Genomic DNA, 12,640 nt, shown 5'->3' on the forward strand with positions numbered 1-12,640 from the left:
GGCCATTTTAATTCTACGTACATGTAGAGCGTTGACGGACCGCTCATATTCAATGTGTAATTGTCGCATTTTGCGTGGAGCGTAATTTGCCGTTTTATTTTACGTAATGCGTAATAGCTACCCTGAATTTATCATAAAGTGTTAAGGGGGAGGCCTCTTGAATTCAGCGTAATACGTAGCCGGCCCTCAAAATTTACCGTATAGGGTTGTCGGGTCCTTCGCCCCATCTGTAGTTTGGAGTAATGGTTAGCAAAGTTGAATTCAAGTCTTTCAAAGCTGTCTGGGCCATCTGACTGTATCATATATAAACTTTTGAAAAGTTAGAAAGTCACACAGTCAAACTTGCCCAAGTTACATGTACCACATCTATAAGCTATAATGAACGCTTTTTCTCGGTCCTGATTTTTCCCCATAGACGTTATGCATTAAGGGACTCGTGTCTAAGCTGACCACTTGTCTAACATGACCGTGAAAGGCACGATTTGGGACTTTACATGGTCCAATCTCTACCTATGACGACTGCATAATTTTTTTTTGATGATGTCATCTGTAACCGGCAAAATTCTGATGCAATGTTGACCAAATATCCTACGAAAACCACAAAAAATCTGGGTTTCTTGCAGGTGCAGTACAGTGTATGTTCTGCTGACATGCTGGTACACTACATGGTATTTTATAGTTACTAGTGAATTCTCTCATAAGTGACAACTTGGAAGGATAAGGATACTACCCTCCAAATTTTCGATGGCTATCAGTCCATCTTGTTCACGGAGTGGCCTAATCTCGCGAGAGCGCGAGACTAGGCCGGAGCATTTTATATCTTGTCAAATTGTACTGCCATTGAGAGATAGACACAGTGCTGATTTCTATCCCTGATAGGAAATCAATATGGAAAGTTTCCCAGAGAAACAACAGTGCCAGCTGTGCCCCATGTCAACAGGCCAGGCCTGAGTACTCAGATAAAGGCATTATGATTGATTATGGGCCATTCAGACTGCATTTTATGGGAGACATCCACCTGCAAAATGGGAAATCATATTACTTTATGAATGATATCATTGATACAATACATTGGCAGAGCACACTGTACCTTATGCAAAACCCAGATATCTCGTGGTTTCGTTTGGTCAACGTTGCATCATATTGTGTGTTGAAGACGATATATTTCAGACACAATATTTGAAAACTATAGACGGGATGTCACGAATACGAGATCAATGAAGACTGTCAAAATGTTTTTTCCTTACAGACAGAAAGTATTTGTTTCATGGAGAATGACAGGAAGAAATCAAGAAACTAGAAAATCCTCTGTGCATATTGTCACTGTTGTTATTGCAGTTTTCTTGTGCTCTGCTTGCAATCAAGGGGTTAAATATTGCAACTTTATCAGTATTGTTACATTTGGTGTTAGATGGGTGCAAATAAAACCTGCACGGACTGTTCGTACATGTAATGTTTGTGCTGCAGTTTTCAGATATTCTGTTAGAGGGCACTTGCCATCAAGGTGCTTGTGTCTGCTAACTCTTACATTCTTGTTGCAGACAGGTGCAGGAAAAACATGGTTTGACGCTGCAATGTTTATATGGTACTGCAGTTTTAATATGTTCTGCCAGATGGCGCTTATGACTAATGATGTTGTTACATGTTTGTTCCAGACAGGTGCAGGTAAGACCTACCCCATGGGTACATTACAGGGTTTGACATTGTAACGTTTGTTTTGTACTGCAGTTTTGATAGATTTTGCCAGAGGGTGCTAATGTGTATGGTGCATGTTTGTTCCAGACGGGTGCTGGTAAAACCTACACCATGGGTACAGGGTTTGACGTCAGCATCTCTGCGGAGGAGCAGGGCGTGATCCCGCGTGCCGTGGAACACCTGTTCCGGGGAATCGGCGAGCGACGAAAGGCCGCACTGGAGAGAGGAGACCCTCCGCCCGAGTTCAAAATCAACGCACAGTTCATGGAGGTAAAACTTAGCGTGGTTTAAAATTCCAATACAAGTCGTAGACAATACTAAACTGAATTTGGCAAGGTGGCAAGATCGTCTTGTAGTTAGGGTTGTTGACTCAGAATCTGAAGGTTCTGGGTTCAAATCCCTGGCTTGTGTCTTTAGGTATTTTCTCACTTGATTCAAGTGTAGACGAGTACCTAGCTTCGGTTAGGGACGTCCTCCCGGACTCACTTATGTTGTGATTTTTCTTTTTTCCCCAGCTTTATAATGAAGACATCAATGATCTGTTTGACCCGTCCAAGGAACATGTAAGTATAGCCCACTTTGACAATCTACTACTGTAATAAGAGGGGGCCCGCAAGCCCTTTTCCGTAGAGCGTAATCGGCCATTTTAATTCTACGTAGAGCATAGATGGGCCGCTCTAATTCAACATAGAGCGTAATTGGCGCATTTTGCGTAGAGTGTATTTGCCGTTTTAATTCTACGTAATGCATTGTAGACACTTGGAAGTTATCGTAAAGCGTAATCAAGAGGTTTCCGAATTCAGCGTAGAGCGTTGTCCCTTGCAGGCCCCCATAAGAATCTTACATTTGATGTCATTGTACTTGAATGCAGTATGGTAGATACACATGTGCTGCATTTTACATGCAAAATTGATTGCAATATTTATACATGCAAATCTTGAAAATCACTCGAGCCCTGTAATGGCTTTTTCCCAATTTCAGGGTAAGAAGTCTCACATTAAGATCCATGAGGATGCTACAGGTGGGATCTATACTGTAGGTGTCACCACCAGGGCTGTCAGCTCCAAGGAAGAGGTGAGACAAGGACTGGAATACTTATTACCTTGTAGCCTGGAATCCACCTTATTCTACAGTTTGGAAGTGTTCTAGCCAGCATCTGTCTTTCTATTACATGTATTTGACAGAATTTTGCTGTTCTTGACGGACAAAAATTTTGTCCAATCTGTCATCTTTGACAGACAAAAGTCGATGTGTAAAGGAATGGAAAGAGATGTTATTGAATTAAACATAGTCTACCAGCAAAATTTGCCCCTCAAAATGCAGGAAATTAAGTTTCAGAGGGTCATCATACAATGCTTGATTGGGACACACCAATTTTCGTCTGCAAAGATGATGGATTGGGCAAAAATTTTGTCTGTCATGAGCTGCAAAATTCTGTCAAATGACGGAAAGATAGACTGTGGCTGGAACACTGGCTATCTGTGTACCGGTATTTACATGTATCTTACATGTATGTGACTTCCTTACATCTTGTCCCCAGATCATACAGTGTCTGAAGATGGGCGCCCTGTCCCGTACCACGGCCAGTACCAACATGAACGCCCAGAGCTCGCGCTCCCATGCCATCTTCACCATCCACATCAAACAGCAGCGTGTCGTACGGAACACCGCGCCCGCCGGGGACGAGGAGGAAAAGGACGACACGGACAAGGAGACAGACACCGCCGCACTCAACGACTTCGAAACCCTGACGGCAAAGTTTCATTTCGTAGATCTCGCTGGGTCGGAGAGGTTGAAGAGAACTGGGGCTACAGGAGACAGACAGAAGGTTGGATAAGAAATTATTTAAAATACAAAGACTTTTTCTATAGGATCACCTCTAGTTTTGTATAGAGTAAGGTTTGTCTTAATTTCATATTATCTCTAAAGTGTTGTAGCAAGAAACTGTTTTGTTTATTTGTTGCAAGAACAGAGACACAATTGTAAGATCAGACAAGGCTTTTGTTTTAAATATATATCCCTGTTGCCTTGTCTTGCACCTAGCAGTTCTTTTTTACACTGCATACTATGAACACTATAGAAACTTATAGTCTATTTTTCTGGTTTGACGCAATGACTTCTGAAAAACAAATAACCAAAAACTTTTATTGTCTTTAATTTGTTTATTGGGTACTTTGTCAACAGGACAAATTAAGAAATGTTTTTGAACTGGATGTTAGCATTGTAATTTTGACTTGTCTGTCAGCTTTTATTCTGAAGAATGATTGATTAATTGATTGATTAAATTGCCGATTTGACCTTATATTTACAGGAGGGTATTTCTATTAACTGTGGCCTGCTGGCCCTGGGAAATGTCATATCTGCTCTGGGAGACCCCAAGAAGAAGGGAAGCCACGTGCCTTACAGGTACTGAAGTTAGACATTTATAATTTAGTATTTCAGTGTACATTGTATATCCTAACCCTTGTCCTGCTGACATTTTTACACAATATTTTCAAATAATTTGATGTCTAAACCAGGTAATAGACTCTTGACTTTTTTTGCCCTGTGCTGGCGTAGTTACTTTGGAAAATCTGCATTCGCTGTGTTCCACTGCGAAGTGATGCTTTGCACGAGAAATGACTAAATATTTAACATATACAGGGTGCTATATGTGCAACCCACATGACAAGTAAGACAAGTAAGTTTTCCTTTGGCTTGTGGTAAAGGTTGAAAAAAGAATTTTCCAAGTACTAGGTTGACTGAAATCTCAAATGAAACTTTGTCTTCCTCACAGAGACTCTAAGCTAACCAGACTGCTGCAAGACTCCCTAGGTGGCAACAGCCGTACCCTGATGATAGCTTGTGTCAGTCCATCCGACAGAGACTTCATGGAAACACTAAACACGCTCAAGTACGCAAACCGCGCTAGAAACATCAAGAACAAGGTCTCCGTGAACCAGGACAAGACCAGTAAAATCATTCAGGAGCTTCGAGCAAAGGTTGTGGAACTGGAGACAGAACTGTTGGAGTACAGACAGGTGGGTGCACAACAGGTGCAGTTTGCACAAGAACTGCAAGGGGGCAGTAATGAGCTTGCCTCCTCTACTTGGATTAGGTTAGGGTTTTGCTTTTGTTTCATAAGAAATAAAAGTTATTGTTAAGGATATGCCTTGATGGATGAGACTGGCTTTACTGTATAGGTAAGTATAGGAACAGATGCAGTTTGCATAGGAACCATTGCTAGAATCTGAAAGAATTCAGAGATGGCAGACTTCACCCCCTTAGTAAGGGACACACACACAATAGGTACACATCATTACATACAACCCACACACAAATGCACACAAACATGTACACACACACACCCAACACACACACAGACAGACGAGCCAAAATACAATAGTCCGCACCCTTTAAAACACATTTTCCGATATGTGTAACCTTCATGAACGATCTTGTTTTCCCCAGGGTCGTCGGACAATAGGAGAAGATGGAGTGGAGTGTATAAATGACATGTTCCATGAGAACACCATGTTACAGACAGAGAACAATCAACTCAGGATGAGGATCAAAGCCATCCAGGTGGGAATACCACTTCTTAATGATATGTACTGTGTAACAATTTTAGTACTTAGGGACCAGTTTTTTTAACCACAAGGTCTGGGTTTCAATCCTAGATTATGCTATTTTAGTCTGCATACTGTGGGGTACTAGGCCATGGTTTAATTTTCAGGTGTCCAAACTGGAAGTTATACTTTTCTGGCCTGTGTTACACAATATCTCCAAGAAGGCCTAGACACAGTGGATCAACGCCCCACTGCCCCTACGGCCTTAAATTAAAAATGGGGCTACCATTACCTTTTTTTTATATGGAAACTTCATGGATGAGGAAGCAAGGACAGGTTGCTAGAGGACAGAGTTCTCCAGAAAGGACTGAGAACTTTCCGTAGGATAATGAAAGAAAAACAACCCATATCATTGTATAAGAACATCACTAAGCAGTCACATGGTTACCATACTAGAACATCAGACTCACAGACCATCCGCCTTCCTAAACCTCGAACAAATGCACAGAAAAGAAGATTTTTGTATAGAATGTCCAGTGCATGGAATGAAATGAAGTTGTGATGATGTACATGTATATAGCTATATTTTAATCTGTTTCAATATGATGTAATTGCAATGTATTTATGTTTTGTAAATGTGTCATGTGTGTCTTGAGCTATGTAAGCGTGCCACACAGCACGTTTCGACGGCGTCAAAAGTGCACAGGAAACACGCAATGACGGCAGGGTGCATGTATATGGGGCACCCAGAACGGCTGTTTTTAACGGTCTCCACATTGATATAAAGCTAAAACGGTTGACTATACTCGGGTAGAATATAGTTAATCATATTTTACGATCTTTTGATTCCTATGAAGGGCAGAATTTGAGAAATTTACGACTTTGCCAAGCCCGTACTGAGCGCCTGTCAGGACGTGGAGCGCCGATCCGGCGAAGATCGTTCGACTAACCCGTTCTGAAAATAAAGAAACAACACCAAAACTATCAACTTTTCCGCTTGTGATAATCTTCAGATGTATTACTTGTGGTTTTCTTCGTTGAAGCTGCCAGTTAACCTGCATAAAGACCTATAATTTGGCCGCGGAGTTCAGCGGCACGGCACGAAAATTCGCCATGTTGTGCCGGCCGCTTAGACAGAAAGTAGCCACTTATTGCGACACATACATTACGGCGGTACGGCGTGAAGTTGGCTGGATGCGGCGCTCGGTCTCTCTTTTTTGTGTGAGTCCGTTACATGGAAGATTTTCGGACACAAGCTTGAAGAGAAATATTTCTAAGCTGAATGGTTCATTTCTAAATAATGTATTTCACAATAAAAGGCAAGCGGGGGAACTTTCCGCATGCCGTCGCCACGTGCCAGTCAGCACGTCAAGACGTGCTGAGCAGCACACTGTGACGGAAGTTTTGTGGACTGACGGTGAACTATAAAATGTTGCTGCTCCAGTTGTGAGACTTGAGGAGGTGAAAATTGTCGATCTAGCCACAGGGCAATTCGATAAAAAAAGGTGAGTACTTGTAGAGAATGTCGACATCGCACGCCAGTTGAAGTTCTGACCCGCCCTCCTGTGCCACGCTGCACGCTGTGACGGTCGAACTTAGGAACTCTTACAGGTATTTTTAATTTCTCTTATTTTAGTTTTAAAATCCTTCATTACTTTCCTTTGAATAGTGAAATGATGATTTTTTTTGCGAGTTACACTATCTTGCAATTGCAAGATAATATTTAGATTCTTTTTCATTGGTGATATTCTGCCGTTATCATGTGCTGATCCACACGCTATGACGGATAACTACTCACCACAGAACGTTGCTGTTACAATTGTGAGACTTTAAGAGATGAATATTGTCAATTTAGCCACAGAACAATTTGACGGAGGAATAAAACAAAATACATGCATCTCTTTGTCTATACACTTCCTGGTAAGGTTATTTTCCGTAAGCAAAGTTTTTGCCGTTTTCGGCGTTAAAGGGTGTCCATTCACACACTTGGACGGCGAAATTTGAAGGGCTGTGTTTGGTTGTACTTGCTACTTGAATCTTACGTATACAGTTACGAAGTAACTTTAATATCTGGTTTTTGCCGGAGCCAACATAGTTTTACATAGTATTTCTATCAACTTCCAATAATTCCGACTCTTAGCAGTATCCATGTAAGACATCATTTACACCTGCCACAGCTCCGAGCACCCAGCTGCAGCCGTCGTTGCGTGTTCACTCGTACGTGGTGACGGTTTATAAAGAAAGGGTATTAACGACGGGTATTGTGCCCTTGAGATAGCGAAGACAACAAGCATATGTAGTGTGTACCCTTTTCCGGCACTGCATCTTGTAGTCCACGTAACAAGTTTCTTAGCTGCGCCGTCAGTTTCATCAACAAATCTCCGTCGCCACGAGTTCACCTGCACGCCATGACGCCGTTACATGGTGCCCAGTGACACGCTGTGACGGTCCAATTTAACATTAGATCATGAATTCCCGGACGGTGGTAAAGTGTTCTGTGAAAACACCTGCGCCATGTAGCACCCAATGAGACATATTGGCCTTGTTTAATGTTCTAGAACAAGTCTTGTTTATCCCGCAATAAAGCAGAGGTTAGGGAGACGGTGAGAGACGTTGTGAGATTTTAGCTGGGTACATGGGTGAATGCCATGCCATCAAAGCTATGGCGCCCTGCCACCGACGCATTTGATGTCAAGTAACAAATCTGAAAGCAGAATCTTTGGGCACTCTGACTGATTTTCCACATTAAGGTTAAGGCACCCTACCACCTACCGCATTATTACGTAATGGTTTAATGACCAATCGGAAAGCAGGATCTCGGAGCGCTCTGACCGATTTAAGGTTAGGGCGCCCTACCACCGACCGCATTATTACGCAATGGTTTGATGACCAATCGGAAAGCAGGATCTCGGAGCGCTCTGACCGATTTAAGGTTAGGGCGCCCTGCCACCGACCGCATTATTACGTAATGGTTTGATGACCAATCGGAAAGCAGGATTCTCGGAGCGCTCTGACCGATTTAGGGTTAGGGCGCCCTACCACCGACCGCATTATTACGTAATGGTTTGATGACCAATCGGAAAGCAGGATCTCGGAGCGCTCTGACCAGGATCTCCATCAGATCAGGGCGCTCTGACCGAAATCCATTGTTCACATGTCGCACGAAGGGTATAAAAGGCGGAGAAAGTCGTGCTTCTCCAGTTGAATCCCATTTGGGCAACTTAAGAGCCCCGTGGTTGTGGAAAAAATGGACACGTCCTTCACAAGTGTGACCGGTTCTACCCATACCTTTTGGATCTGTTCCTGCCGAGAAGCTAGTGACCAACAACATCGTCTGCGTGAAACAAGTAAAACGGTCACTGAAGACGAGGACGAAACTTACCATTGAAAAATACCATTAGTCGTAACGTGAGTTTCTGTATGACCCGTCATAGCGTGTGGGTCAGCACATGATAACGGTAGAATAAAACAAACGATAAAGTCTCTGAAAACTGTCCTTATATGTCCTAAAATAAAATGTCATTATAGCAGCAAAATAATAAAAAGAAAACAGTTTCTATCAGTTTACAATCGCTAATCAAAGGACGAAACTTACCATTGAAAAATACCATTAGTCGTAACGTGAGTTTCTGTATGACCCGTCATAGCGTGTGGGTCAGCACATGATAACGGTAGAATAAAACAAACGATAAAGTCTCTGAAAACTGTCCTTATATGTCCTAAAAATAAAATGTCATTATAGCAGCAAAATAATAAAAAGAAAACAGTTTCTATCATTTTACAATCGCTAATCAAAGGACGAAACTTACCATTGAAAATACCATTCGCCGTAACGTGAGTTTCTGTATGACCCGTCATAGCGTGTGGGTCAGCACATGATAACGGTAGAATAAAACAAACGATAAAGTCTCTGAAAACTGTCCTTATATGTCCTAAAAATAAAATGTCATTATAGCAGCAAAATAATAAAAAGAAAACAGTTTCTATCATTTTACAATCGCTAATCAAAGGACGAAACTTACCATTGAAAATACCATTCGCCGTAACGTGAGTTTCTGTATGACCCGTCATAGCGTGTGGGTCAGCACATGATAACGGTAGAATAAAACAAACGACAAAGACTCTAAAAAACTGAAAAATGTTCTTATCTTATAGCAGCAAACTAACTCTTAAAAAAAGAAAAAAGTTTTAAAAGTTTCTATCATTTTACAATCGCTAATCAAAGGACGAATTTTACCATCAGTGTAACGTGCGTTTCCGTGTGGGTCAGCACATGATAACGGTACGAGGATAACACAAACGATAAAGTCTCTAAAAACTGTCCTTATATGTCCTAAAAAGAAAATGTCATTATAGCAGTAAAATAATAAAAAGAAAACAAAGTTTCTATCATTTTACAATCGCTAATCAAAGGACGAAACGTACAATTCAAAAATACAATTTTGCCATATACAGCCATTAGTCGTAACGTGAGTTTCTGTATGACCCGTCATAGCGTGTGGGTCAGCACATGATAACGGTCGAATAAAACAAACGAAAAAGAATCTAAAATTCTAAATAAACTTTAAAATTTTCTTACAACCACTTTTTTTAGAAACAATTTTAGAAATTAGAGCCTGGAAATTAATGACGAATTTTAAAACTAAAATAAGAGAAATTAAAAATACCTGTAAGAGTTCCTAAGTTCGACCGTCACAGCGTGCAGCGTGGCACAGGAGGGCGGGTCAGAACTTCAACTGGCGTGCGATGTCGACATTCTCTACAAGTACTTACCTTTTTTTTTATCGAATTGCCCTGTGGCTAAATCGACAATTTTCACCTCCTCAAGTCTCACAACTGTAGCAGCAACATTTTATTAGTTCACCGTCAGTCCACAAAACTTCCGTCACAGTGTGCTGCTCAGCACGTCTTGACGTGCTGACTGGCACGTGGCGACGGCATGCGGAAAGTTCCCCCGCTTGCCTTTTATTGTGAAATACATTATTTAGAAATGAACCATTCAGCTTAGAAATATTTCTCTTCAAGCTTGTGTCCGAAAATCTTCCATGTAACGGACTCACACAAAAAAGAGAGACCGAGCGCCGCATCCAGCCAACTTCACGCCGTACCGCCGTAATGTATGTGTCGCAATAAGTGGCTACTTTCTGTCTAAGCGGCCGGCACAACATGGCGGATTTTTCGTGCCGTGCCGCTGAACTCCGCGGCCAAATTATAGGTCTTTATGCAGGTTAACTGGCAGCTTCAACGAAGAAAACCACAAGTAATACATCTGAAGATTATCACAAGCGGAAAAGTTGATAGTTTTGGTGTTGTTTCTTTATTTTCAGAACGGGTTAGTCGAACGATCTTCGCCGGATCGGCGCTCCACGTCCTGACAGGCGCTCAGTACGGGCTTGGCAAAGTCGTAAATTTCTCAAATTCTGCCCTTCATAGGAATCAAAAGATCGTAAAATATGATTAACTATATTCTACCCGAGTATAGTCAACCGTTTTAGCTTTATATCAATGTGGAGACCGTTAAAAACAGCCGTTCTGGGTGCCCCATATACATGCACCCTGCCGTCATTGCGTGTTTCCTGTGCACTTTTGACGCCGTCGAAACGTGCTGTGTGGCACGCTTACATACCTGGTGTCTTGAAGGACCACAGGAAGAATAGCTACATTTGTTGTAAGCTAAATGTGGATCCCAATAAAGTCAAAGTCAAAGGTACACCATTTCTGGTGATTGATTGAAAGTTAACAATCAGTCTGCTGACTTACTTGTTTAACTCCATAGGAAACCGTTGAGAGCCAGGCTGCCCGGATCAGTCAGCTGATGACAGACCAGGCGCGCTGGCAGATCCACCAGGCAGGCGAGGACGGAGAGGATCAGGTGGGATCCATGATCCAGGGATACATGAAGGAGATCGAGGAACTCAGGTGGGATTCTGGGATCATTGTAGTTTAGGGTCTGTCATCTTGTACTGTGGGATCTGTGATCTTGTACATGTATGTGGCCTCGTACCTTATATAATTAGGATCTATAATCCAGGGATACATGAAGGAGATCAAGGAACTCATGTGGGATTCTGGAATCTTATTCTTTGGGATCTGTGATCGTAAGCTTGTACATGTACATGGCTTTGTACCTTATAATCAGGATCCATCTGTATCTGTATAGCCGGTATAATCACCCTTCGGCGTAACACACCAGCTTCTGTATCTGTATAGCAGGTATAACCACCCTTCGGCGTAACACACCAGCTTCTGTATCTGTATAGCAGGTATAACCGCCTTTCGGCGTAACATACCAGCTTCTGTATCTGTATAGCCGGTATAACCGCCCTTCGGCGTAACACACCAGCTTCTGTATCTGTATAGCCGGTATAACTGCCCTTCGGCGTAACACACCAGCTTCCAGTGTATATGAATATGTTGAGCTTACCATATCACCTATGCTACTTTTAACATTTAAACATTCTTTTATATATTTACCTATTCATACACAGTAAAGGTTATCTAATATCTGTAATATCTAACGTTATATAGATCTGCAGAAATTTACCCTCTATCCAATAAAAACAATAAGACTTAATATCTGTCTATGATATATTAATCTGCAGAAATCAGTTACCCATGCTCTGATGCAAACAATGTGTTAAATCTTCAGGGGAAAGCTGATTGAAAGTGAGAGCATGGTGACTCATCTCCAGCGCAGGATATCCAACCAGGGATTGTCTCTCTCCACGTCTCTGTCGTCCCGTAGCCCGTCTCACATCGCTCTGACCGGTGGACTGGACACCTCCGACCTGACCAACCAGTTTGGAGGCGGCTCCCCAGTGTCTCCCATCGCTGAAGACACAGAGAGCATCATAAGTCTGGCCAAGAAAGACCTGGAGAACCTTAAACACAGGAAGAGTCGAGTTAGAAAACGGCACAATTCAGAAAGGTATGGACTTTGGTTGTTATCATTTTTATGTCAACCTTTGCAAACTGTTTTTGTGCTGTTTCTTCCTCTTCTTCTTCTTCTCCATACGAATGAAGTCAATGACCTGGACCAGAGGTCTGTCACCATGGTAACTAGTACTGTAGCAGACAGCCTGTGGTGTTGGGTTACATTATGTAGCAGGACATAGCTATAGTGACTGCTCACCACATACATGTATTATATAATGAATATGTTTGAGTAACAATAAACAGAGCTGTAGTTTGTTAGGCTAGACCAATTGTGAAGGTAAACATTATGCATTTACTTTACAAGTACTGCAGCATCACATATAAAAGTTCCTGTGTTTGTTGATGCATCTAAAAATGGTTATATTTTCAGGAAGTGCTGTTTGGACTATGATGTGTATGTCTCTTGATTTTAAGAAATTTTCTGACAATTTCAAAACGTGCTTTGTCATCACACATCAGTG

The 12,640-nt window shown here is 41.9% G+C and overlaps 1 protein-coding gene across 1 annotated transcript in view; it reads left to right on the top strand.

Annotated features, from left to right (window-relative positions):
- Window positions 1-12,640, top strand: part of LOC109476380 (kinesin-like protein KIF21A) — a 49,235-nt gene that overhangs the window by 20,146 nt on the left and 16,449 nt on the right. The window contains 9 exon segments of the mRNA XM_019777314.1: window positions 1,783-1,965; window positions 2,211-2,258; window positions 2,677-2,769; window positions 3,236-3,523; window positions 4,007-4,101; window positions 4,472-4,715; window positions 5,146-5,259; window positions 11,020-11,162; window positions 11,893-12,171. Coding sequence (XP_019632873.1) covers window positions 1,783-1,965; window positions 2,211-2,258; window positions 2,677-2,769; window positions 3,236-3,523; window positions 4,007-4,101; window positions 4,472-4,715; window positions 5,146-5,259; window positions 11,020-11,162; window positions 11,893-12,171 — 1,487 coding nt within the window.

The sequence above is a fragment of the Branchiostoma belcheri genome, unplaced genomic scaffold (genome assembly GCF_001625305.1).
Source record: "Branchiostoma belcheri isolate BF01 breed outbred unplaced genomic scaffold, Haploidv18h27 scaffold37, whole genome shotgun sequence".
Lineage (NCBI taxonomy): Eukaryota > Metazoa > Chordata > Leptocardii > Amphioxiformes > Branchiostomatidae > Branchiostoma > Branchiostoma belcheri.